The sequence below is a fragment of the Pogona vitticeps genome, chromosome 15, assembly GCF_051106095.1.
Source record: "Pogona vitticeps strain Pit_001003342236 chromosome 15, PviZW2.1, whole genome shotgun sequence".
Taxonomy (NCBI): Eukaryota; Metazoa; Chordata; class Lepidosauria; order Squamata; family Agamidae; genus Pogona; species Pogona vitticeps.
In genome coordinates, this window is record NC_135797.1 from 10,074,693 (window position 1) to 10,097,463 (window position 22,771).

The 22,771-nt window shown below is 45.5% G+C and overlaps 1 protein-coding gene across 2 annotated transcripts in view; it reads left to right on the forward strand.

The window, feature by feature from the left end:
• ARHGEF2 (Rho/Rac guanine nucleotide exchange factor 2) overlaps positions 1-22,771 on the forward strand; it is a 173,648-nt gene that overhangs the window by 41,834 nt on the left and 109,043 nt on the right. For both annotated transcript variants that reach the window (XM_072984079.2, XM_072984078.2), the window contains exons 5-6: positions 1,255-1,291; positions 6,035-6,167. In XM_072984079.2, coding sequence (XP_072840180.2) covers positions 1,255-1,291; positions 6,035-6,167 — 170 coding nt within the window. The remainder of the gene's footprint in view (positions 1-1,254; positions 1,292-6,034; positions 6,168-22,771) is intronic.

Below are 22,771 nucleotides of genomic sequence, written 5' to 3' on the forward strand. Positions count from 1 at the left end.
TTGTTGTTTCTCATCAAGGAATGGACTGAAACCTGCGGCTCTACTTACATTGTACAATAGGATTTTGACCAATAAGTTACTGTCCCGATATTGATATGAGCAAGAACAACAGGCTGCTTTTAAAGAACTGTAGTGAATAATGCGAACAAGTGGGTTTAAGAAGTCACCTTCCAAGGCTGAGTTGTAATGGGCAAATCAGCTTCCCCAGTTTCATGGCATATATGCTGCTGCTCGACATTTCTGCACCTGTTGTTACGGAAAGTGAGTTAGAGGCTCAGGATTTAGACTTTGGGTGTCCTAGGTAGGAGCAGATAGTTACTTGAGTTACTGTTGTTATATTTTGGCTGCCAGGGAGGGAGATAGGTCAGCAGACTGATCGGCGTCAAGCCAGGCGACCGTATGTCTTCATCTCAGTGAGAGGCCTGTCTTGGGGCATATTTTGGAAGCAAGTGATTTACAGTGGTGCCTCGCTAGACAGTTACCCCGCATGACAATTTTTTTGCTAGACATTGACTTTTTGCAATCGCTATAGCGATTCGCAAAACAGTGATTCCTATGGGGGAATTTCGCTGGACAATGTTTGGTCCCTACTTCACAAACCGATTTTCGCTAGATGACGATTTTGACAGCTCCCTCCGCACTCGCAAAATGGGTGTTTTCGGGACCTAAGCTTCGCAAGACAGCGATTTAAACAGCTGATCGGCAGTTTGCAAAGCAGCTTTCCTATGGCCGATCTTCGCTAGACAACGACGATTCTTCCCCATTGGAACACATTAAACAGGTTTCAATGCATTCCAATGGGGAAATGCTTTTCGCTAGACAATGATTTCGCTAAACAGCGATTTCAGTGGAACGGATTATCATCGTCTAGCGAGGCACCACTGGTATGTATCTTATTGACAGGCTGTCTTTCTTCTGATGAGGGGACGGAGTTACCGTTTTTGCAATGAGTTGCAAGAATGTCGTTATCTGTAATTCATTACTTTTTTGGGTAATGAGGGTGCAGCAATGTTGCCTCAGAGTAGTTACGCAACAGGGATGAACAGAATTATTTCATTTGTGCAACGAGTTAACATTTTCTAGTTCCTTTCATAAGTTTCCTTACGCAGAGCCTACTGTGAGTTTTCAGAGAGTTTTCTCCCCTGCTGCTGTTTTCTGTTCTGATTTAAATTGCGTGCTGTAAGTTCTCTCAGGGAGACATTTTTCGAAGTGGAAAATATTAATTAAATATGTATTCTTTTCCTTTGCCCGCAGTTTCCCTTTACGCTGACGATGTGAGCCTAGCTAACGGGTAAGTACGTACTCATTCTTAACTTTTGGAAAACTTGACAAAAAGAGGGTTGTAGGTTTGCAATGAGATAGGATGCCCCAGGTTTGCACTAGAAGGAGATGGTGTGGCTTTCTTTTTATACTTCTACCTACTTCTGAACTTTTCTCTGTCCAAGACATTTTACAGCCACTCTTGTTGTTGTTGTTGTTTAGTTGTTTAGTCGTGTCCGACTCTTCGTGACCCCCATGGACCAGAACACCCCAGGCCCTCCTGTCTTCCACCGCCTCCCGGAGTTGGGTCAAATTCATGTTGGTCGCTTCGATGACCCACTCCAACCATCTCATCCTCTGTCGTCCCCTTCTCCTCTTGAGAACAACAAAAGGGTCTTTTCCAGGGAGTCTTCTCTTCTCACGAGATGGCCAAAGTATTGGAGCCTCAGCTTCAGGATCTGTCCTTCCAGGGAGCTCTAGTGGTTTTGCTTAAAGTAAGAATAAGTAAAGCGAACAGCTCTTCGGTGTCTATAGTAGACCAAATTGCTTTCGTTCAAACACGACATGGATGGCTTGCAAAAACATAATACAGTGGTGCCCCGCATAGCGACGATAATCCATGCAGCCCCAAAGCCCATTGGAATGCATTAAAACCCGTTTAATGCGTTCCTATGGGCAAAAAACTCAGCTTTATGCAAAAATTCTCCATATGGCCGCCGTTTTCGCTGCCTGGTAAGCGAAGAATCTGGGTGAAAACACAGCGGGCGGCCATTTTTTTTAACCTGGCGGCCATTTTGGAACCGTCGATCAGTTGTTGGGAAATCATCGTTATGCGAAAATCGATAAGTGAAACAGCTTACCGATCATCCCAAAGTGATTTTTCCCATTAGTAACATTGCAATGCGATCGCAAAAACACTTGTAAAAAATTTGTCGCCATGCAGATTCGTCGTTAAACAGGGTGCCCGTTAAGCGAGGCACCACTGTATGTCTGAGAAAAATCCATTTCCATCTAGGGTGTAAATTACCATGAAACAAGGAAGGATTTTGTGTCTGTTCCTTCGTTTGCTTTTTTTTTTTTGCAAGAGAGTGGGCAAGTAGGAGCTGTCTCTCCTGCTCAGAAAGTGTTAGGCCTTCAACCCTAGCAGCACTTTGCTCCGCTATACTGCTGATTGTACTATAGAGCCCATGGTGGACCAGGATCGGTCCAGTTAACTATATTTAGCTGTGGCCCAATACATAAACCAGTAGGATTCTGGCCAACGACCTTTAGCACTTAAAAGCACTCAAAAAGTGGTTTGCATCTTTAAAAACAATCAACCAGTTATTCTGTACTTGCTGGATGCAGGGGTTTTCCATCTCAACGTGATGTGACGCTATTTTTTCCCCCCGAGACATCCTTGCTGGGGGGGACGGGGGGAAGCACTTCTTGTTTTACGATTGAGAAATCTCACAGGGCTTAAAAAATCCCAAACTGAGATGTCATGTGGTTACCAAGATGACCTTAATCAAAGAGAAAGAGGAATTTATGAAGTATGTTTCACATTCCTGCCAAATCCCACTGCTTGGTGCGGTTGCTCCGTGGCAGGGCAGTCGTGTGGCCTGCAGGAGGTCTCAAGTCCGATTCTTGGCATCTCCAGGAAAAACTTGGAAAAGTTTTCCCTGGAATCCCAGAGAGCTGCTCCGCTGACCCCTGTAAGTTGGATGGACCGGTGGTCAGACTCAGAACAAGGTGGCTATGACAGTCCTGCCTCCAATGTGTAGGTAGAAGCATCCATGTCTCATTTTGGAGCACATTTGATGGAGAAGCTCTGTAATGTCCAGAGGCTGCTTGAGGAAGAGTCAGGACTGTGAAAAAGAGAAGGTGTGTTTATAAGGAGTGAAAGAAGTGGCAGACTCAGAGAAAGGATGGGGAGACTCTTGAGAGTCCCCTGGACTGCAAGGAGAACAAACCTATCCGTTCTGAAGGAAATCAACCCTGAGTGCTCACTGGAAGGACAGATCCTGAAGCGGAGGCTCCAATACTTTGGCCATCTCAGGAGAAGAGAAGACTCCCTGAAAAAGACCCTGATGTTGGGAAAGTGTGAAGGCAAGAGGAGAAGGGGGACGACCGAGGATGAGATGGTTGGACAGGGTCATCGAAGGGACCAACATGAATTTGAGACAACTCCGGGAGGCAGTGGAAGACAGGAGGGCCTGGCGTGCTCTGGTCCAGGGGGTCACGAAGGGTCGGACACGTCTAAACAACAAACAACAAAGTCAGGACTGAGAAGGACAAACAAGATAACCACAATCCATCATTTATTTCATTATACTATTGATTCATTGATGTCTTTCATCTAGGCAGACTGGCATAAAGGCTAGTGGATTTCGAAAGGTCTGCGGAAAGCAAGGCAGAAGCAAAGAAGCTGGAGAGTGGGTTTGCCGCTGTTGGCCTGTGAAATTTTAGAACAGGATGTGGACCACGATAGAATTGGAGTTTTTCTCAGTTAGGACTTTAAGAAGGATGCTCTCATTAGGAAGATCTAATAAAAGGTCCAGAACACTTTAAATTGTGCATAAGACAAGGCACGCATGGGGATAGGGGGAAGAGGTGAGGGGGTTGCCCTATAAATCCCTGGATCCCCAAGGGGACAACTCTGAGTCTCCTCCGCATCCCTTCTGGGGGTGCAGATTGCAGTCTCTCTCTCTCCCCCCTCCCTCTCCCCACACCCACGCCCCCTCAATATTCTGCACAATCTCTGTTCTTCCCCATCACTGCCCTGCCAGTTCTGATTTCCATCTTCATTATGGGACGCAGCTGGTTGGGGAGGTGGCGATGGGATGTTTTTGCTGTTTCGCTGCCTGGCTTCTGGAAGTCCTCTGCCTTGCCTTTTTTTTGTGAATGCTGTGGTTTTTTCACCTTTCACCTTGACCACTCAACGACTTTTAGCCCCAGGGGGTCAATAGTGTTTCGATTGCAATCTAAGGCAAGCTGAAAAAGTTTAGCTGCCATAGTAAGTTATAATTTAGAATTGCACGACCGTAGTGTCAGGGAGGGATCTCAGAGGTCATCTAGTCCAGCCCCCCCCCGGCCGTGCAAGAAATGTGTAACCAACGGCCATCCATTTCGAAACCTCCAAAAAAAGGGAGACCCTGCTAACTTACAACACCGTCACACAGCTTTTTCATTTAGGGCCTTCTAGATTATGTTTGGTTTAATTTAAATCCTGTCATGATTTGATCCTGGAACTCCACTCTGGTGCTAGCCATGAACTCTGCAATTATTTCTTCTTCTTCTTCTTCTTCTTCTTCTTCTTCTTCTTCTTCTTCTTCTTCTTCTTCTTCTTCTTCTTCTTCTTCTTCTTCTTCTTCTTCTTCTTCTTCTTCTTCTTCTTCTTCTTCTTCTTCTTCTTCTTCTTCTTCTTCTTCTTCTTCTTCTTCTTCTTCTTCTTCTTCTTCTTCTTCTTCTTCTTCTTCTTCTTCTTCTTCTTCTTCTTCTTCTTCTTGTCATTGTCATTGTCGCTCTTGTTCTTGTTCTTGTTGTGATTGATAAGAGAAGGCCTTGTCTCTTCTTCCAGTGGTAAATCACATAATCAGTCTCCACACATGTGCAATCGAAGGGGTAAAAGTATGCATGATCAGCTTTATCCACAATCTGCAACTCACACCAGCCTTCCTTAAACGGTTCTCGGACAGCGGAGTGTATGAAGTGCAATCTTCTGTTGGTTTATTGTGCTTGCTCCTACGCATTAAAATATGATAACATTAGTAATAAAACAGTGGAAGATCATACAGGAGTAATGTAAAATTACTAGTCAACAGATGAGTACGTATGACGGTTTCCCAAAAGATAACTGAGTTAGTCTGTTTCAACATACAACAAGAGGAGAAAAGAGTCTTGTGATACCTTTAAAGCAGATTTCTTTCAGCGTGATCTTTTGTGGATTGTCACCCTCTTCCTCAGATGCATGAGGCAGTGAGTACCTGGGGTTTCTCAGCCATGCATCTGTCAGGAAAAGGCTTGGGTATTTTAAGATATTATAAAGACTGATGTGTGCGGAAGGACAGATTCTGAAGCTGAGGCTCCAATCCTTTGGCCACCTCATGAGAAGAGAAGACTCCCTGGAAAAGACCCTGATGTTGGGAAAGTGTGAAGGCAAGAGGAGAAGGGGGACGACGGAGGATGGGATGGATGGACAGGATCATCGAAGTGACCAACATGAATTTGACCCAATTCTGGGAGGCAGTAGAAGACAGGAGGGCCTGGCGTGCTCTGGTCCATGGGGGTCACGAAGAGTCGGGCACAAATGACTAAACAACAACGACATGCGTGTGGTGGATGTGAAATAATCACAATCCTATTCGACAGTATTGTCCCCCACCTGGGCTCCATAAAGTGAGGTGAAGAGCAGAGCAGGAAGGGGGCTTCGCTCTGTTCAGCTTTTCCAGTGGGAAAAGTTTTGGAAGCCCCAAACTCTGTTTCTGTAGCTGGGAGTGGCTTGCGCAGATTCCATCTCTTGCTGAATGCCTGCTGAGCTTAAATAAACAGAGATGCTTCTATGCTGCATCTCTCCAGCTGGGAATTGGAGCAGCCACCCTCTGAGGTCACCGGGGGCCGCCGAGGGAACCGGTCCCTCCCTGTTTCCTGGCCTAGAAACAATAACAACAGAAAGCGTGATTGTTTGGCATTGCTCTGCATATGTGTGTGTGTGTGTGTGTGTGTGTGTGTGTGTGTGTGTGCATTGCCCGGATCCTTCTCCTTTGTCACTCTTTCATTCCTTCCACGCTTACAGCTTCAGCGCGGGGAGCTGCGGGTGGCTGGACGCCACCACGGTGGAGGCCAACGACCAGGTACACCCCCAGCGGGAGGGGACCACCCTGGGGCGGACGCTCAGCTTCTTGAAAAAGATGACGGGAAAGTCAAAGGTAGGATTTCCGTTTTTAATCCTGGTTCCTTTTGCTCAGCCAAGCAGTGGCTACTTTGGATTCGAAAACTCCTCCACATGTTCGGGAGGAGAAGGTAGAAACTGAGCGTGGAAAACAATGTGGGTTGCACCGTGTCACTTAACAATAATGATCCCTACCGGTCTGCTGATGTTTTAGATTCAAAAACATCTGGGTGATGATGCCAAAGTAGTGGGGGGGGGCTTGTTCTTTTCCCCAGCCCCCTCATTTATTTATTGGCTTGTTTTATTTCTAGGTTGCTTTCCACCTAGGTTGCTAGATGAAGGGGACCTCGAGGTGGCTGACCACGATTAAAATAAGTCAGAGGGGAAACCCAATAAGATAGAAAGATTAAAAACAAAAATGTCATCCTCATCAAGTAATATTAAAGCTTATTGCAGTCATATGACCCATAAGGTGAAAGTTCCCCTAGACATTTAGTCCAGTCTAAGGGGAGGTGCTCATCTCTGTCTCCAAGCCATAGAGCCAGCGTTTGTCCGGGGACCGTTTCTGGAGTCACGTGGCCAGCGCAACTAGACACGGAACGCCGTGACCTTCCCACCATGGTGGTACCTATTTATCTACTTGCATTTGCATGCTTTCGAACGGCTAGGTTGGCAGGAGCTGGGACAAGCGACGGGAGCTCACTCCGTCATGTGGATTCGATCTTACGACGGTGGGTCTTCTGACCTTGCAGCCCAGAGGCTTCTGTGGTTTAACCTGGAGCACCACTACATCCCTTCCATATGACCCATACCATAAAGGCAGTGAATCCAAAAAAAAAACAAAAAAAAACAAAGAACAAGAAATGAATACAGTGTTCAAGCCTCAGTCAGCAGCGCAACCCTTCTGCATATGGCAACCGTTAAAAAAAAAAGTTGGTCACGAGCCATTCTGTGGGAGTTCTGGTTTGCTGGCGTGATACGTGGCCAGCCGCTCTTCTGAGCCACCTTGAAATTCCTGCAGCAGGGGGCAAATCCGGGCGCTCCTAATTTGTTCATCAAATGCGTAGTGTAAGAGTATATGACACAAATTCAGGTATCCCCGGGCTTGTGTGGGCAATTTCTTTTTCTGTGACTATAATCATAATCCTATTTAAAAAGAAGGGAGGGGGGGAGCCGTTGGGTTGATACGAAATACAGCTCATCGCCTGCTTTTGCATAATTAAAAAGGTGGTCTGATTTGTAAATTTAAAAAGAAGATAATCCAAGGGGGGACTCATACTGAGTTATTAAAAGGCTGCTTGGAGAGGCAGGCATTAACTGTTGCAGGAAGGATAAAAGGGAGAGAGGGCCACCTAATCTCCTGGGGGAGAGCGTTGTGCAACCTTGGAGTAGCCACAGAGAAGGCCCTCTCTTATGTCCCTGTCAAATGTGCTTGGGATAGCAACAGGACACAGAGGAGGGCCTCCTCTGAAGATCTTAAGGGCCAGGAGGGGCCCTGTGAGTGGATAGGGTCCTTTAGAAAGCTTCAATGGGCTTGAATTGGGCTGGAAATATAGTAACCAGTACAGCTGTTGTAGCAGGGGAGGTATATATTTTTTCCCTATAACTGGCTCCGGTCAACAGGTTCGCAGCTTTGAACCCACGGAAGTTTCCAAACGGTCTTCAAGGGCAGCCCCACATGAAACACATTACGGTAATCCAGCCGGGAAATGTAATGAAGGCGTGTGTCATTGGAGTCAAATCAGACATGTCACGAGCAGAGGTGTCACACTGGTTTTAACGGTGCAACCCTGGTTATCCGGGAAGCCTGGGGATCTTAAGTCTCAGGTGTATAACCAAAGTTGCAGACCTCGGCCTCCTTTGAATTAGACAGGAGAGAGGGAGCCTTTTCTCCCTGTTCTTTCCCTTCTCTGCCAATAATGGCTGTTATTAATTTTTTTTCCCTGGGGAAAAAAAAACCCAGATGGTTTGGCTCTAATGATAACTACCCGTATTTTTCGCTCCATAAGACGCACCTTTCCATAAGACGCACCAATTTTTTAGGAGAAGAAAACAGGAAAATATAATCTATTCTCTTCGCTCCATAAGACGCACAGACTTTCCTCCACCACCCCGTTTTGTGGGAAAAAAGTGCGTCTTATGATGCGAAAAATACGGTATATCAATTTTGAATATGTTTTGGTACGGAACCTTTAAAAGTATTGGGGATGGCTGGTTTGGAAAACTTAAACCCAGTAATACGGACATAGCAAATTATGCATTTATTTATTTTATTTCTTCTATTTCCACCCCACATTTTGGGCCATTCATCCTCTTGAAGTGGATGTACTAGTTTTACTGTATTCATCGAAATGTGTTGATGAGAAATTCATATTGCATAAATATATATATATATATATATATGTTGAGGATCTTCTCCCTTGTAAAAATCTTCGTTATGTCGTTGTTGTTGGTAACGGCAAAAGATCAGAAAATAGTGCTGAGTAAGGTTGTTGAGAGTTTTTGACATTTTTCTCCGTTTCAGCAATTTTAAATGAAAAAAAGAGAGTTTTTAATGTTTTGCACGAAAGCTGTAAATACAAGAAAAATGCAGAATTGTTGTGCCAAACCTTTTGCTAATTGGCCACTACTGAAAGAAAATCGCTTGGGGGGGGGTTTCAATTTCCCGCAGGAGTGCAAAATCTTGCAATAGCCGACCATTTTTTGATAAGGTGCTTTAATTGTGTGAAGACGCTTTTCCCATCAAGCACATGGACTTTTGTGAATATTCGTTACTCCTTAGCCCAGTGTGTGTTTGCCTTTGAATTATATTTCTGCCTTGGGCGGTGTCTTTTCATACTGCGCCTGGATGCCATGCCTATGATTTGGGCAGATGGAACATGGCCATCCTAACCCCCCCGGTACCACCACCTCCTGCAACCATCCAGCAGGTGAACGCAAGATTTACTCGGACGGTGCAAGCGAGAAAGTTAAATAGCTGACAAGCTGTCATTCATTCAGACCTCAGTTCTAACTCACACGCCGGTTGCTGGAATCGGACGCAAATCCACACTGTGAGTAAAACTGACCCTCTGCTGATAGAAATATCTTTCTGCCAGTAAATCCCTTCTCTTCTGGTGGATGTCGGAGATCTGCGGATAGATTGATCTGGTGCCGGGACTGTTCCGCGTAGGGTCTGCTGAAAAAGGGGGCGGTGGTGAAAAGGTGGAGGGAGGGAGGAGCAAAACCTTCTCCAGCCCAGGATGACGCCGCTAAGTTGGCAAAAAATAATAATAATAAATAAATCCAACATATGTGTGTGTTGGATAATCTTAAGGAATGATAAGCAATAAGTGATTTAGACTGTTGATATTTCTTTATTTTCATGTTATTACATTTCAGTTTGTTGATGTTGACGATTGTCTTGTTCTCTGTTGTGAAGCACCTGGTAGGCAGATGGGCCATATAGAAGTCAAATAAATAATAATAATAACGGCCAATGTCCCTTGGCCAAGAGGGGGCTTGGATTCAACACGGCTTCCGGTTCAGCTCATCTAGACCTTTAGTTATCTTGGTCAGTTAAGACTGCATTGTCCGCCTCTCACAACCCTTCTCTCTCTTGCTGGTGCTGATACTACCGTTGTGTTTCTTTCAAGCGCAGTTGGGTGTGTGGTGTGGTATTCACAGCAGAAGCCTGTCACCATCTCCGTCAGACCGAGCCGCACACCCTGGTTCATGAAATGCCTTTTCCCACCCTCTTGGCCCGTGTCCTGTTTGTTTCCACACCTTTTCCTTTAGCCCTCTGGTCTTGCCTCGGTGTCTGCATTGAGCGCCATGTTAACTTGTTAGTTAATGGTTAACACGCTTGTTCTGTGTGCAGTTTCTCCAGCCCGTAGTTTCTGCTCCTGTGTGGTTCAAAGGACCCAAGGACCGCCAAATCTGTATCTTTTAACGAGAGACTTTTCTAAGTCGTTGTTATTGGGTTTCTCTGCAAAGGTTGCACCAAGAGAGACTAATGTTTTCCTTCCTTTTTAATCCGGCTAAAGTCTGTGTATTTTATGAGTGGCAGTCAGGGGGGAAAGTAACAAAACCTTTCCACCCTGCTTCCTCATCCTGAAAGCAAGCAAAGTCGGACACTTCCGCCAGCTTTATAGGGACCTGCAATTTGCTAAGCGCTTTACGAGCTTTATCGAGTTCTCCACCTGTCTACCACCCTCACTTTTGAAAGTGGAATCCGCTGGTGGCGAGAAGACACACGATATGCAGTGGCACATCGTCTTTGTTCCTTGAGCATCTGAGAGTACACATTTCCCCTTGTGGAGGGCTGGCACCCTTTTTCACGCTCACTTCAAGTGATGGGGGAGCCCAGACCACCTCTGTTTGCATGGATTCACACCTTTAAACTCTTTGAACGGCTTGCCCGCTCTATGCTCTGTTTTTTTTTTTCTTAGGATGTTTCTCCCTATTAGCCTTCTGCTTTTTTCCCCCCCCTGCTTAAAAAGCACAGGAACTTGTGAGCTGAAAAAAGTTGGCGACTCGAAAAGGTTCGCAGCTCATACATAAAACAGCTCAAGGAACGCTCCCAAAGGACTTCCTGTTCTTCGGGTTTTGTATTGAAAAACAACACATCCTAGCAGATTGTAATTGGATTCTCATCTCACGAGGCAGCATTCAGGTATGAGAGGCTTGTCAGCTTTATTTTTATTTCCTTTTACGCAATCTCATCAGCATTCTCCTTCCATCTGTAGACAGTATGTGAACTTTTAAAAAAATCTTTACCGTTCCCGCACATGGAGATGTTGTGCGTTTTTGTGCGCAGTTTACCTTTTTGTACATCCTTCTTTCTTGGTTCAAAGCATCTTTGTGTGTATATTTCAAATGCACATATTTTGAGTTGTCCCCATTTGTTTTTTTTATTACAGTATGTGTCATTAAGTCACTTAGGGTGACTGTCATAGAGTTATCAAGGTAGATGGGATGTTCCAGGAGAAATTTATTACCGCCACCCCACAGTGAGTTTCCCATGGCTAAGCAGGAGTTTGAACTCATTTCTCCTGAACCCTGGGACTCTGTGCAGTACACTATGCTGGGTCTTTTTTTTTTTTTAAATGTGTTTATTCCTACATCATTTAAAAGTGGGTGAGGTGAGGTGGGATCTGAAGATAATGGTTTCCTCCTCATCCTAGGAAAAATGAAAAGATAACATATTCCTTCATGAACCATCAAAAGCTATTAAGAAGTCACAACCAGTGGCCAACTAGATAGTTAAAAAACTTAGTTCATGTGAGTTTATCAATTTATTTCCAGTCCTCTAGTATTGTGGCTAGAATGATATGGGCATTTTTCCAGCCTTAGGTAAAGGTAAAGGTTCCCCTTGACGTTTAGACCAGTCATGTGCGACTCTAGGGCGCGGTGCTCATCCCCATCTCCAAGCCGTAGAGCCAGCGTTTGTCCGTAGAGAGCTTCCGTGGTCACGTGGCCAGCACGACTAGACACGGGACGTCGTGACCTTCCCACCATGGTGGTACCTATTTATCGACTCACCTTTTTACATGATTTCGAACTGCTAGATTGGTGGGAGCTGGGACAAGCGACGGGAGCTCACCCCGTCGCGTGGATTCGATCTTACGACGGTGGGTCTTCTGACCTTGCAGCCCAGAGGCTTCTGCGGTTTAACCCGCAGCGCCACCACGTCCCCCTCAATTCTGACTTAAAACCACCCTTTTTCAGGATTCGCCACGTTCCAGCCGTAGGACCCTTTAAAGATGCACCCTCCTCTTAAAATGAAACCAGAGATGCTGGGGGTGGGGACAACATCATATTTTTGAAACAGAATTTTGACTAAAATACGATGTACGGGGGCACATCTTGTTTTTCATGGGGATTTATATCCGCGGGAGGTGAAAATCTTCCATTTAACCAAACGCAAACCAACCAACCAACAAAAAATAGAACAAAAACAAGCAAACAAATTAGGAGGGAAAACTTTCGCTTTTTCTGGGAGTTTCCAAAATGCCCTTTGGACCATCTGATTTCCATATGTAGGGTAGAAACTAAGAGAACCTTTAGATCCCCACCCAGTGGAAAAAAAAAATCCACACCACCTGGATTAATCGAGGTCAAGCAAAGTTGTAGCTCCTCAGAGTTCTCGTGAATTAATATTTTTTAAAAGTCAAACAAAATCACCTACTTTGCCCCTGTCCAACTTTAGAAACAGCCATTTTCTGCCCCTGTGGGGTCATCCAAGACTTCCCCTTTCTGCAAACCCCCAAATAACAAACCCTTTCATTTTTCTCTTATTTTAAAAAAAGCAGTTTTCAGGCAGTTTATGGCCTGGTGGTGGAGCTGGAGAGCTTAAATTGGGTCTCCAAGCCCTCAAACCTTTTCCAATTTGAGGATTCAATCTTGGAGGCATATTTCCACAAAATGTTACTCCAAGCTGCTTCAGTCACCTGGATTTATTGACTGCAAGGTTTTGTGCCACCCCCCCCCCCCCAAGCAATCATTCTCAGCTATTTCCTGCTGAAATGGAATCCCTTAAAGTAATCACAGACTTGCCGGAGTGGAAGACTGTACAGTGGTGCCCCGCATGACGACGATAATCCGTTCCTTAGAAATCGCTGTCTTGTGAAACATTGTCTTGCGAAATCCGTTTTCCCTGTTGGAATGCAATGAACCCCGTTTAATGTGTTCCAATGAGGAAAAATTGTCATAGTCCAGCGAAGATTGCCCGTAGGGAAGCCATTTTGCGAAGCGCCAATCAGCTGTTAAAATGGCTGCCCTGCGAAACATCGGTCCCGAAAACACCCGTTTTGCTAAGCTCCGATCAGTGGCAAAATCGTCGTCTTGCGAAAATCGGTTTGCGAAGCAGGGACCCAAACATCGTCCAGCAAAAATCGCCCATTGGAAACCTCATCGTCATGCAGATTCGTCGTTTTGTGAGGTTGTCGTGTAGCGAGGTACCACTGTACCGTTAGATCCAAACTGCGATCCTGGTTTCTTTGGTCTGAAGGCAATTTCAAACCCTCACATGCTGGTTTGTAGAGGCCAGTTTGCTTTCCCATCCTGGTGAATAGAATCAACTTCTCTGTGCCAAAGGAACTGAAGGTGGGCCGTCAGGCTGCATGTAGGAATACGTTTGTTTTTCAAAGGATGGGTCTGGATTCTGAAACAAAGAGGGAAGCAGAAATGTGGCGTCCAGAACCATCAGCACCGTCTTCCAGCCACACTTCCCTGATAAACGGGGCAGAAGACACTTAGACACCTCTCTCGAGGAAAAAGGAGGTGGAGGGCGTGGTGCCCTTCCCAAAAAGGAAAGAGAAAGTTTTTGCTTTCCAAGAAAGAAAGAAAGAAAAAGGAAACATTAGCAACCTCTTATAAAAAAAAATCTATACAAAATGTTTTATAGATGGCACCTCCCTCCATCCAGGCTTGCAAAAATCTCTGCCGATATTCCGAACAAATGTTGGAAATGCAAAAATCGGGAAGGAACTTATTACCACGCGTGATGGACACGTGACGTAGCAAGAAAATATTGGATTAAAATTCATGCATGGATTAAGCAAATGTCTAAACAAGAAACAGAATTTATGTCTAGATGGGCGGCATATAAATGCAATCAATCAATCAATCAATAAACAAACAAACAAACAAACAAACAAACCAGAATTTTTCTTGTTGGGATTAATACCAAATAATATAAATGTGCAAAGCTACTATCTAATATCACATGTTCTGACAGCAGCTAGATTGGTAGGGGCACAGGTCTGCAAAGAGGGAGATCTGCCAAAAGATGATTATAAAAAAAAATAATAGAATGTGCAGAAATGGACAAACTAACAAAGAGATTAAAAGGACAAGAAAAAGTTTATTACCAAAGCTGGAACCTCTTCTGTGAATGGTGGAAAATAAAAGTTTTGTAATACATAGAAAGTAAATGAATAATATGGAGAAGATCTTGCCGGAAAAAAAATGTATTACTAAATAAGACTGCTTGTAGGCTAAGCTTTATAATATGTACTGATTTTAGATATAGATATAGACATACATATATAGGATGCCCTTTTGTATACAGTGGTGCCTCGCTTAACGAGCGCACCGTATAACGAAGAATCCGTATAGCGATCCCTTTTGGGGGATCGCTATACGGAGCTGCCCCAATCGCCGCACTCGCTTTGCGACGATTGGGGCGTCCGGCGGCCATTTTGGAGCCGCCGAACAGCTGATTGGCGGCTCCAAAATGGCCACCGGACCAGCGAAAACATCGCTGGAGGGGTAAGTTTTGGCGCCTATTGGAACACATTAAACTAAGTTTAATGCGTTCCAATCGGCTTTTCCTGCCCCGTACAGCGATGTTTTCGCATAGCGAAGGTTAATCCGGAACGGATTAACCTCGCTATGCGGGGCACCACTGTATTTGTAAGTTATATGTTGGAAAAATAAAATATTTTTTAAAAAAAGCAAAAAAGGAAACTGAAGAAGGCCAGGAGGTGTCAAGGGAACAAATCTAAAGAAAGCTTGAGAGGCAATGCCATCTTCACATAATGTGCTAACATTATGTCTTCACTGTAAGGTTGTAAGCAGGGTGCGGCCGCTGGGGCTTGAGCGGGCCATGAACATTCCTAAGCGTCTACTGATTAACTTGTTTCTTGGAGGCTGTAATGCCTTGGTGTTTTGTGCATAAATAAGAATGTGCAGTTTTCTCTTCTCCAGCAAGACAGGCAAGCATAAAACCAGTTTGTGATCTGGCCAATATCTCCCAGCGGATTTGAATCCCACCCGTCCCCATTCCTAGCCACTTGTACGTAATCCAGAAGTGGACAAAATAATACCCATGTGCATGAACATCATAAATTATTTTTACTACGAAAGCAGAAATTACTGCCCATCTCATCCATGTGTCGGATACTGTATGTTTGTTGCTTGAGTGCTCTGTTGACCACTTAGTGGAAGCTGCGGACTCCGCTTTCTGGAGCAATTCGAATCCGGCTTGGGTTTTCGCCCGCATTTTACCGGAGATGCTAAGGCCTCCTCTCCTTGCGATGGTCCAGGAATTTGGGGAAATTCCTGTAAGGTGCAGAGTGAAGTGTGGTGTGGATTTACGACACCTTACCAGCGTCGGCGTCCCAGCTGCCAATGGAGCGGAAGCTCTCGCTCTCCCATTGTCTCGTTCTTTAACTTTCAATCGGACTATAAACAGGACGGCCCTTCTAACAAAGAGGATGACGAGGACCACCCCAAAGAAAGTGGGTTGACCGCCGAAAGATCGTTGGCCAATATCTGCCGTTGGGGTCAAGGAGATGACTCTGTTGAAACGGTGCTCCCGGGGTGGGTGCTTGGCGAGGCCAAGTGGGCACCATTTTGGAACCCAGGAGAAACAGCCCTTTCTCGAGGTGCGGGGGCTGCCCGTCGCTCAGTTTCTCTTCGTTCCTCAATCTTCTGTCTCGGACAACAGCCACCGGGGTGGTGAGGTCAGAGGAAATTGAGGTCTTTTCCTGCCTTACGCGAGACCAAAGGTTTGTTTACCCAGAGATTTGCTGACACCGCCCTGGCCTTTCTTTAGCTGCTTTGCTTTGGACTCAGCTTCCCGTTTCCTGGGGAGAAAAGAGAGAGAGAGAGAGAGAAAGAGAGAGATCCAGGGTTTCCTGATGAAACCAGAGGTGAAGTTTCGATGGGATAGTGCTAGAGCAGTGGCCCCCAACCGTGGGGCTCCAGATGTTCTTGGACTTCAACTCCCAGAAATCCTGGCCAGCAGAGGTGGTGGCGAAGACTTCTGGGAGTTGTAGTCCAAGAACATCTGGAGGCCCAAGGTTGGGGACCACTGAAAGTCTGGTCATGAGGAGACAGGATCAGAATCCATACCGTTCAAAAACGTAAGCAAGGAAATGGCCACCTCAGGTCACAACGGAAGCCCATAAGCAGGCAACAGCGCTTTCTCTTTTTATCTGCCCGGGGTCTGTGACTCTGGTAGATTGCTTCTGATCCTGGAGGTTCTCTTTGGGCCTCATGCCATGCTGACCTAAGAGAAATATGTCTGGTGGGTTCTCTGCAGGGGACCCTTCCATCAGATTGTGTCCCCGTATTGATTCGTATGGATGTGTGTTCACGGCATGGAGAGGTGTCACTTGGATTTTGTACCGGGCACTCAGATGTCTTCAGAAGAATGGTTTCGCATGCCCCCCCCCCGTGTAGTTGTCACAACAATCCCTTATCAGCTGGCTGCCCCAAAACTCTATCCCCAGTTCACTCACTCTTTATCTCTCCTTCGGTTGCTCGCTCTATCGGTCCTCCCCTCTCTTCTGAAATGCCTGTTTCTGGGAACGGGGCAAGAAGAAAAGGCTAAGGTCATCGTTTTATCTCCTAATGCAAAAAAAAAAAAAAAAAAAAAACCCTCGCAGAATGGTTAACCTTTTATTACACCCAGTGTTGTGCTGGGGTTATTGTCCCGCAAATCGGAGGGTGATGCGCTCATCAGTTCATGCTCTATTTACCATGACATGCTCTCCCCTATGTTTTCAACGTACAGTGTGTTTCCTTTTCCCTTCAACCTACAAGACGGGGAAGTGGGCACAGGAACTGAGCTGTTTTCGTCTGAGTTGATCGTCCTTGCGCCTTACGAAGTCCTTAAACTCAAGATTCCAAGTCCAGCTTTAGAAAAAACTAGCCGTTGTTAGTCTGTGCAAGCATTCCGGGCAAAAGGAAAAAGAGAGAGAAATGTTGTTGTTCTTTTAAAGACTAACGGCTCTACTTTAATGTGGGTTTTTTGCGGATGAAGTCCATTTCCTTAGACATTCGACTGAGACTGTATGACTGTCGCATTTATGTAAATGGCCCTAGGATCAGGTGTGGATGTAGGTAATGGGCAAAAGGACGGTGGTTTGTTGGCAGGACTATTAGGCTGTGAATAATTTCAGTTACGATCCTACAAGACAGCAGGAACATTGTTGACGCACATGGGAATCACAGTTTCACTCGGATGTCGAAGAAGGAGGACTGGATTTTTTTTTTTTTTGTCTTACCCATCCTGCGTGGTTCTCCTCTCCTCTCCTCCCCCTCACCAGTGAAGAAAGGAAATCTAGATTAGCAGCCAGCTACTAACATGGTTCAATTTGTTGTTGTTGTTTAGTCGTTTAGTCATGTCCGACTCTTCGTGACCCCATGGACCGGAGCATGCCAGGCCCTCCTGTCTTCCACCGCCTCCCGGAGTTGGGTCAAATTCATGTTGGTCACTTCAGTGACTCTGTCCAGCTATCTCGTCCACTGTCGTCCCCTTCTCCTCTTGCCGTCACACTTTCCCAACATCAGGGTCTTTTCCGGGGAGTCTTCTCATGAGATGGCCAAAGGATTGGAGCCTCAGCTTCAGGATCTGTCCTTCCAGGGAGCACTCAGGGTTGATTTCCTTCAGAACGGATGGCTTTGTTCTCCTTGCAGTCCAGGGGACTCTCAAGAGCCTCCTCCAGCACCACAATTCAAAAGCATCCATTCTTGGGCGGTCGGCTTGTCTTTGATGTGGAAATCTTTACCCCTTTCTGCCTCTCCCGGGCAAATGCAAAACCTTAAACGGCATCTTCTTGCAGTTATTTCCTTGACTGAGCATCTAGATTTGCAAGAAACAATAAAATAAAATAAATTTTAAAAAGGAGAGAGGGACACATGGGTACAAACTTTGACTTTAAATTACTGGGCTTGGCTTCCTTCTGTACCAGTTACCATCTTGTTTCTGACCTAAGTTGTAGAACATTATATATAAGGTGATTACCTGTCTGACTTCAGACGAGACGCCGTCTGTTTAACCCTTTACTTCCAGAGCTTTAAATAACATTTGATTTGAGCTTGGTGCTTTTTGCCTCCTTTTGCTCTGCATAGTTTTCCTTGTTCATTACTACCCCGAGGGCTACATTTATTAGCATGATTATTTTATGGATAACATTTCTGTTTAGCCTTTCCTCCGAGGGGTTCAAGGTGGCAAACCGGGGGTTCTCTGCCCCTGTTATTCTCACAACTGTCCTCCGAGACAGAAGGACAAGTCCGGCATCATCCGGCTAATTTCAGTCGGGGATTCGAACACAGGTCTCCTGAGTCCTACTCTGACACTCTAACCATTGTGCCGTACTGGCTGTATTTTTACTAGTTGGTCATTTTTTATGGTTTTATATGATTGCTGTAAGCAAGGTCAAATGGCTGGAATGTCAGATAAAAGGTGTGTGTGTGTGTGTGTGTGAGAGAGAGAGAGAGAGAGAGAGAGAGAGAGAGAGAGAATTTTAAAACCCAGTTGTGTGATAGAGGCACCGGATAGAGCCCACCCTTCTGCCCTGCACAAGCTTCTCCCAGCTGATCTCCAGCCTGGTAGCAAAGTTTAGCGGAGGAGAAAAACAGTGACTTGAGAACAGACTTCCTGGAAGACAGCCAAAACCTAAAAGGAGGAATCTCTAAACTGACCCCTTTTCATAGACTCCTTTGGCTCCGAAAGTCGGCGTCGCTTCTTCACCACATGATCCTAGATGGGGCTGGCCTGATTTAAAAGAAACGGACCGGCCGGTATCCTGGTGGCATGCATGCTGAGCTGCCGAGATGATGATGATGCTAATGCTAATGATGCTAATGATGCTAATGATGCTAATAGCCGCCTAGAGTAGTCTTCGCGACTAGATAGGCGGGATATAAATAAAATAAATAAATAAATAAATAATAATGCTAATGCTAATGCTAATGCTAATGCTAATAACACTAATAACGCTAATAATGCTAATGCTAATGCTAATGCTAATGCTAATGCTAATAATGCTAATAATGCTAATGCTAATGCTAATGCTAATGCTAATGCTAATGCTAATGCTAATGCTAATGCTAATGCTAATAATAATAATAATAATAATAATAATAATAATAATAATAATAATAATAATAATAATAATAATAATAATAATAATAATAATAATAATAATAATAATAAAGGTTCCCCTTGACATTTAGTCCAGTCGTGTCTGATTCTAGGGCGCGATGCTCATCCCTGTCTCCAAGCCGTAGAGCCAGCGTTTTGTCCAAAGACAGTTTCCGTGGTCACGTGGCCAGCGCGACGAGACACGGAACGCCATCGGTGTAAACGCAATCGGTGTAAATCCAGGTGGCAAATGGCTGCAAATCAAAGAGGCCGTTGCACAGCCGCGACAGCCTGCGTTGGTTGCTTCTCGCAGTTTGCCACCAATAATAGCACCCTCGGCATGAGGCTGGCAAATGTAACTTACCGTATTTTTCGCACCATAAGACGCACTTTCCCCCCACAAAACAGGGGGGTGGAAAGTCTGTGCGTCTTATGGAGCAAAGAAAACAGATTATATTTTCCTGTTTTCTTCTCCTAAAAAATTGGTGCGTCTTATGGAAAGGTGCGTCTTATGGAGCGAAAAATACGGGTAAATAGGATTTTTGCCTCTCTTTGTGTGTTTGTTGTGTGTGTGTGTGTGTGTGTGTGTGTGTGTTTGTGAGTCAGTGCGTATGCGTACGCCGTGCTTGTTGTTGTCTTGGGGAAGAAGTGGGTCCGTGAATTCCTTATTCCTTTCCTCTCCGGCGCAGACACTTCCTTTCAGGAAGTCTGGGGCTCTTATGCAATGGCCGTTGGAACCGGATTCTTCCTCCAACTTTTAAAGTGATCTCCAGCTGATTTGGGTTAGAGCGGCAGGGACGGACAGCTCCAGCTGCTCCCGGCCAGATCGGGAGGACGTGGCACGCTCTGTGGCAGAGGTTGCATCAGGTCCTTCTCTCTTCGCTGGAGGCAAACGGGAATGAAGAGATCTGGAGTTCAAAAGTGGTGTGTGTTTGCACAGATGCAGCCTGGCTGGCTAGCTGGCTCCCCTCCTTCGCTGAAACAAACAAGGGGGGGACCTGAGCCATTTCCATGATGTTTCAACCAAGGAGGCTTTAGTGAGAATCTCGGAGCAATTTGGGTTTGCTCTCTGGTGGCGAGCAGCTCAAACATGCTTAATCTGGGCCATCCAGCTGCCGCCAGACAGAAGGCTTTCCAGCCGCTACCCAAATCTGCCACTTCTTTTTCCCTGACGCTGGCCCTCGTTTGTCTGCAACCTGCCATGATCACCTACAAATGGACGCTCAGTCAGCTCTTGAGTTCTCTGCTTTTGTATTGTATTAATTCGGCGGTTTTGGCACCCGTTCCTTTAGAAGGCATAGCAACATGTGGCTTCAGCATGCGTTTGCAGCTGTTTGGATGCAGATGTTGTTATGATAGCGCTCTGAGAACGTCTGCTTCTGGCTGTGCTTTTGGCACTTGTAAGTCTCTTCCTCCATCTGCGGGTCTCTTTTAAATAATGCCACTCTTGAGCAGACCTAGATCAACCTCTGACCGGTTTCTGTTTGTTATTTTTGAGGAAGCAGGCGAGAGAAATTTGGCTGAAAAGGTAGCTGGGTTTTGGCTGTTCTAATAGGGCATAAATCTGTGGTTTCAGGGCCGTGTTGTCGTCTAAAATATAAGAAACTAGGTCCTGTTCAGATTTTGTGACTTTCTTAGCGGGACACAACCCGGATTTTTTCACACCCTCATCTGTATTTCAACACCGATTTGAGTTCAGATGTGAAAGGTGTTTGTCTCGTGGATTGGCTCTTTAAAATATAGAGGAGGAAAGAAAAGTTAGATTCCCGTCGGCTTTCTCCTTGCCAGAACAGTGAGCATGCTATTGGTACCAGCTGTTTCGTGGGCTGGGTTGGGCACCCAGCCCTGTTCCGGCTGTATAGTAAATTGTACAACAGGGCACACTGAGGACAGCGGTGGAAAAGTGAAAAGCAGCCTTACGACGAAATTTTCACAGTACGATTCTGATCAGAGTATGTCCTGCTTTGATTTGGATTCCTGCACCGAGCAGAGGGTTGGGCTCTGCAGACTTAGAGGTCCTTTCCAACTCCACAATTCCATGTGTGTACCTTATACAGTGGTGCCTCGCTTAGCGATCGCTCCATTGAGTGATGAAATCGCTTAGTGATGGGGTTTTGGCCATCACCAGAGTGATCGCTTAGCGATGGCCCCTATGGGGAAAAATTGCTTTGCGATGATCATGGGGAAGCGATCACCGCAAAGCCCCCATTTTTGGCCAGCTGATCGGTGGTTTCAAAATGGCCACTGGAAAAAAAATGGCTGCCCGCTGTGTTGCCTCATTTTAGAGGCACCAAAAATGGCTGCCGCAATGGAGGATCTTTGCATAAGGTTAGTTTTAAAGCCCATAGGAACTCATTAAACAAGTTTTAATGTGTTTCTTTGGGCTTTTAAAAATCGCGTAGCGATTAAATCGCTTAGCGACGTTTTTTCCGGAACAGATTAACGTCGCTAAGCGAGGCACCACTGTACCATGCTGTATTTCCCCTTCCAGGCAGCATCTATTTTAAAAAAATTCCATCATCTTTCCTGGGGTACAGTTGTGGTTCGGTGGCTACGTTGCAAACGCTGAAATTGTCCTGTGCACATGGGAGTTGCCAGCCCTCCGACATGCCAAAACAGAGGAAAAGGAAATTGAGCAACGTGAGCTGATCCATCGCAGATGAGAGGCTGTGGAAGCAAAATCCAGATAGGGACAGAAACCGGTTATGCCCATGGGCTTCGGGACGGCCCTTTTGGGACCCTGGAGGTTTGCAGTTCATCCCAAACAGTCTCAAACTGAGCTGAAACTGAATTTTCCCGTGGCTTTCTCTTCTGGCCCTTAGCTCTCATTGCTTCCTCTAAAAAGAAGCTTGAAATGTACTAGGTCACACCATAAATTCTGGCAACCTTGTAGAAAGCTTATGGATCTTGTACTCTGATTTCTTCCTGTTAGTGGGGGTCGGGGGGGGGGAAGTGCTGCTGGTCTTGAGAACATTTTCACATAGCTTGGATTCTTCCTGCAGGAGCAGAAATGTGTTTAGCTTCAATCTCTTGAGTCTTCTTTTGATTCCCTTCTTGTTTCTGGTAATAAACTACAAACATAGTTTATTGCCAGTATTGTTGTTTAGTCGTTTAGTAGTTTAGTCGTGTCCGACTCTTCGTGACCCCATGGACCAGAGCACGCCAGGCCCTCCTGTCTTCCACGGCCTCCCGGAGTTGGGTCAAAGTCATGTTGGTCGCTTCGATGACCCTGTCAAACCATTTTGTCCTCTGTCGTCCCCTTCTCCTCTTGCCTTCACACTTTCCCAACATCAGGGTCTTTTCCAGGGACTCTTCTCTTCTCATGAGATGGCCAAAGTACTGGAGCCTCAGCTTCAGGATCTGTCCTTCCAGTGAGCACTCAGGGCTGATTTCCTTCAGAATGGATAGGTTTGTTCTCCTTGCAGTCCAGGGGACTCTCAAGAATTACTAGTTATTAGCAACTTCCATTTATCCCATTCCTGCCTTGTAATTTTGGCTTTAGTGGTGGTACAGCTTCAAAGCCATGCTATATATAATGAGACCGTTGAATGTAACCTGCCGTGTATCAGACTATGTAGGAAACTTTCTGTATCTCTATGTTCTGATTTTTGCATGCTCTTGCATGCAAAAAAAAACCTGCCCCCATGCTAGAAACGTGGAAAGAAAGGTTTTGGTTGGAGGGCAGAATAAAGTGGCATGGCATGAGTCTGGGGTAGCAAAACAATGAAGGGTTTGGTGACATCTTAAAAACTAACAAGATTTGTTCTATGTACATTCTCATG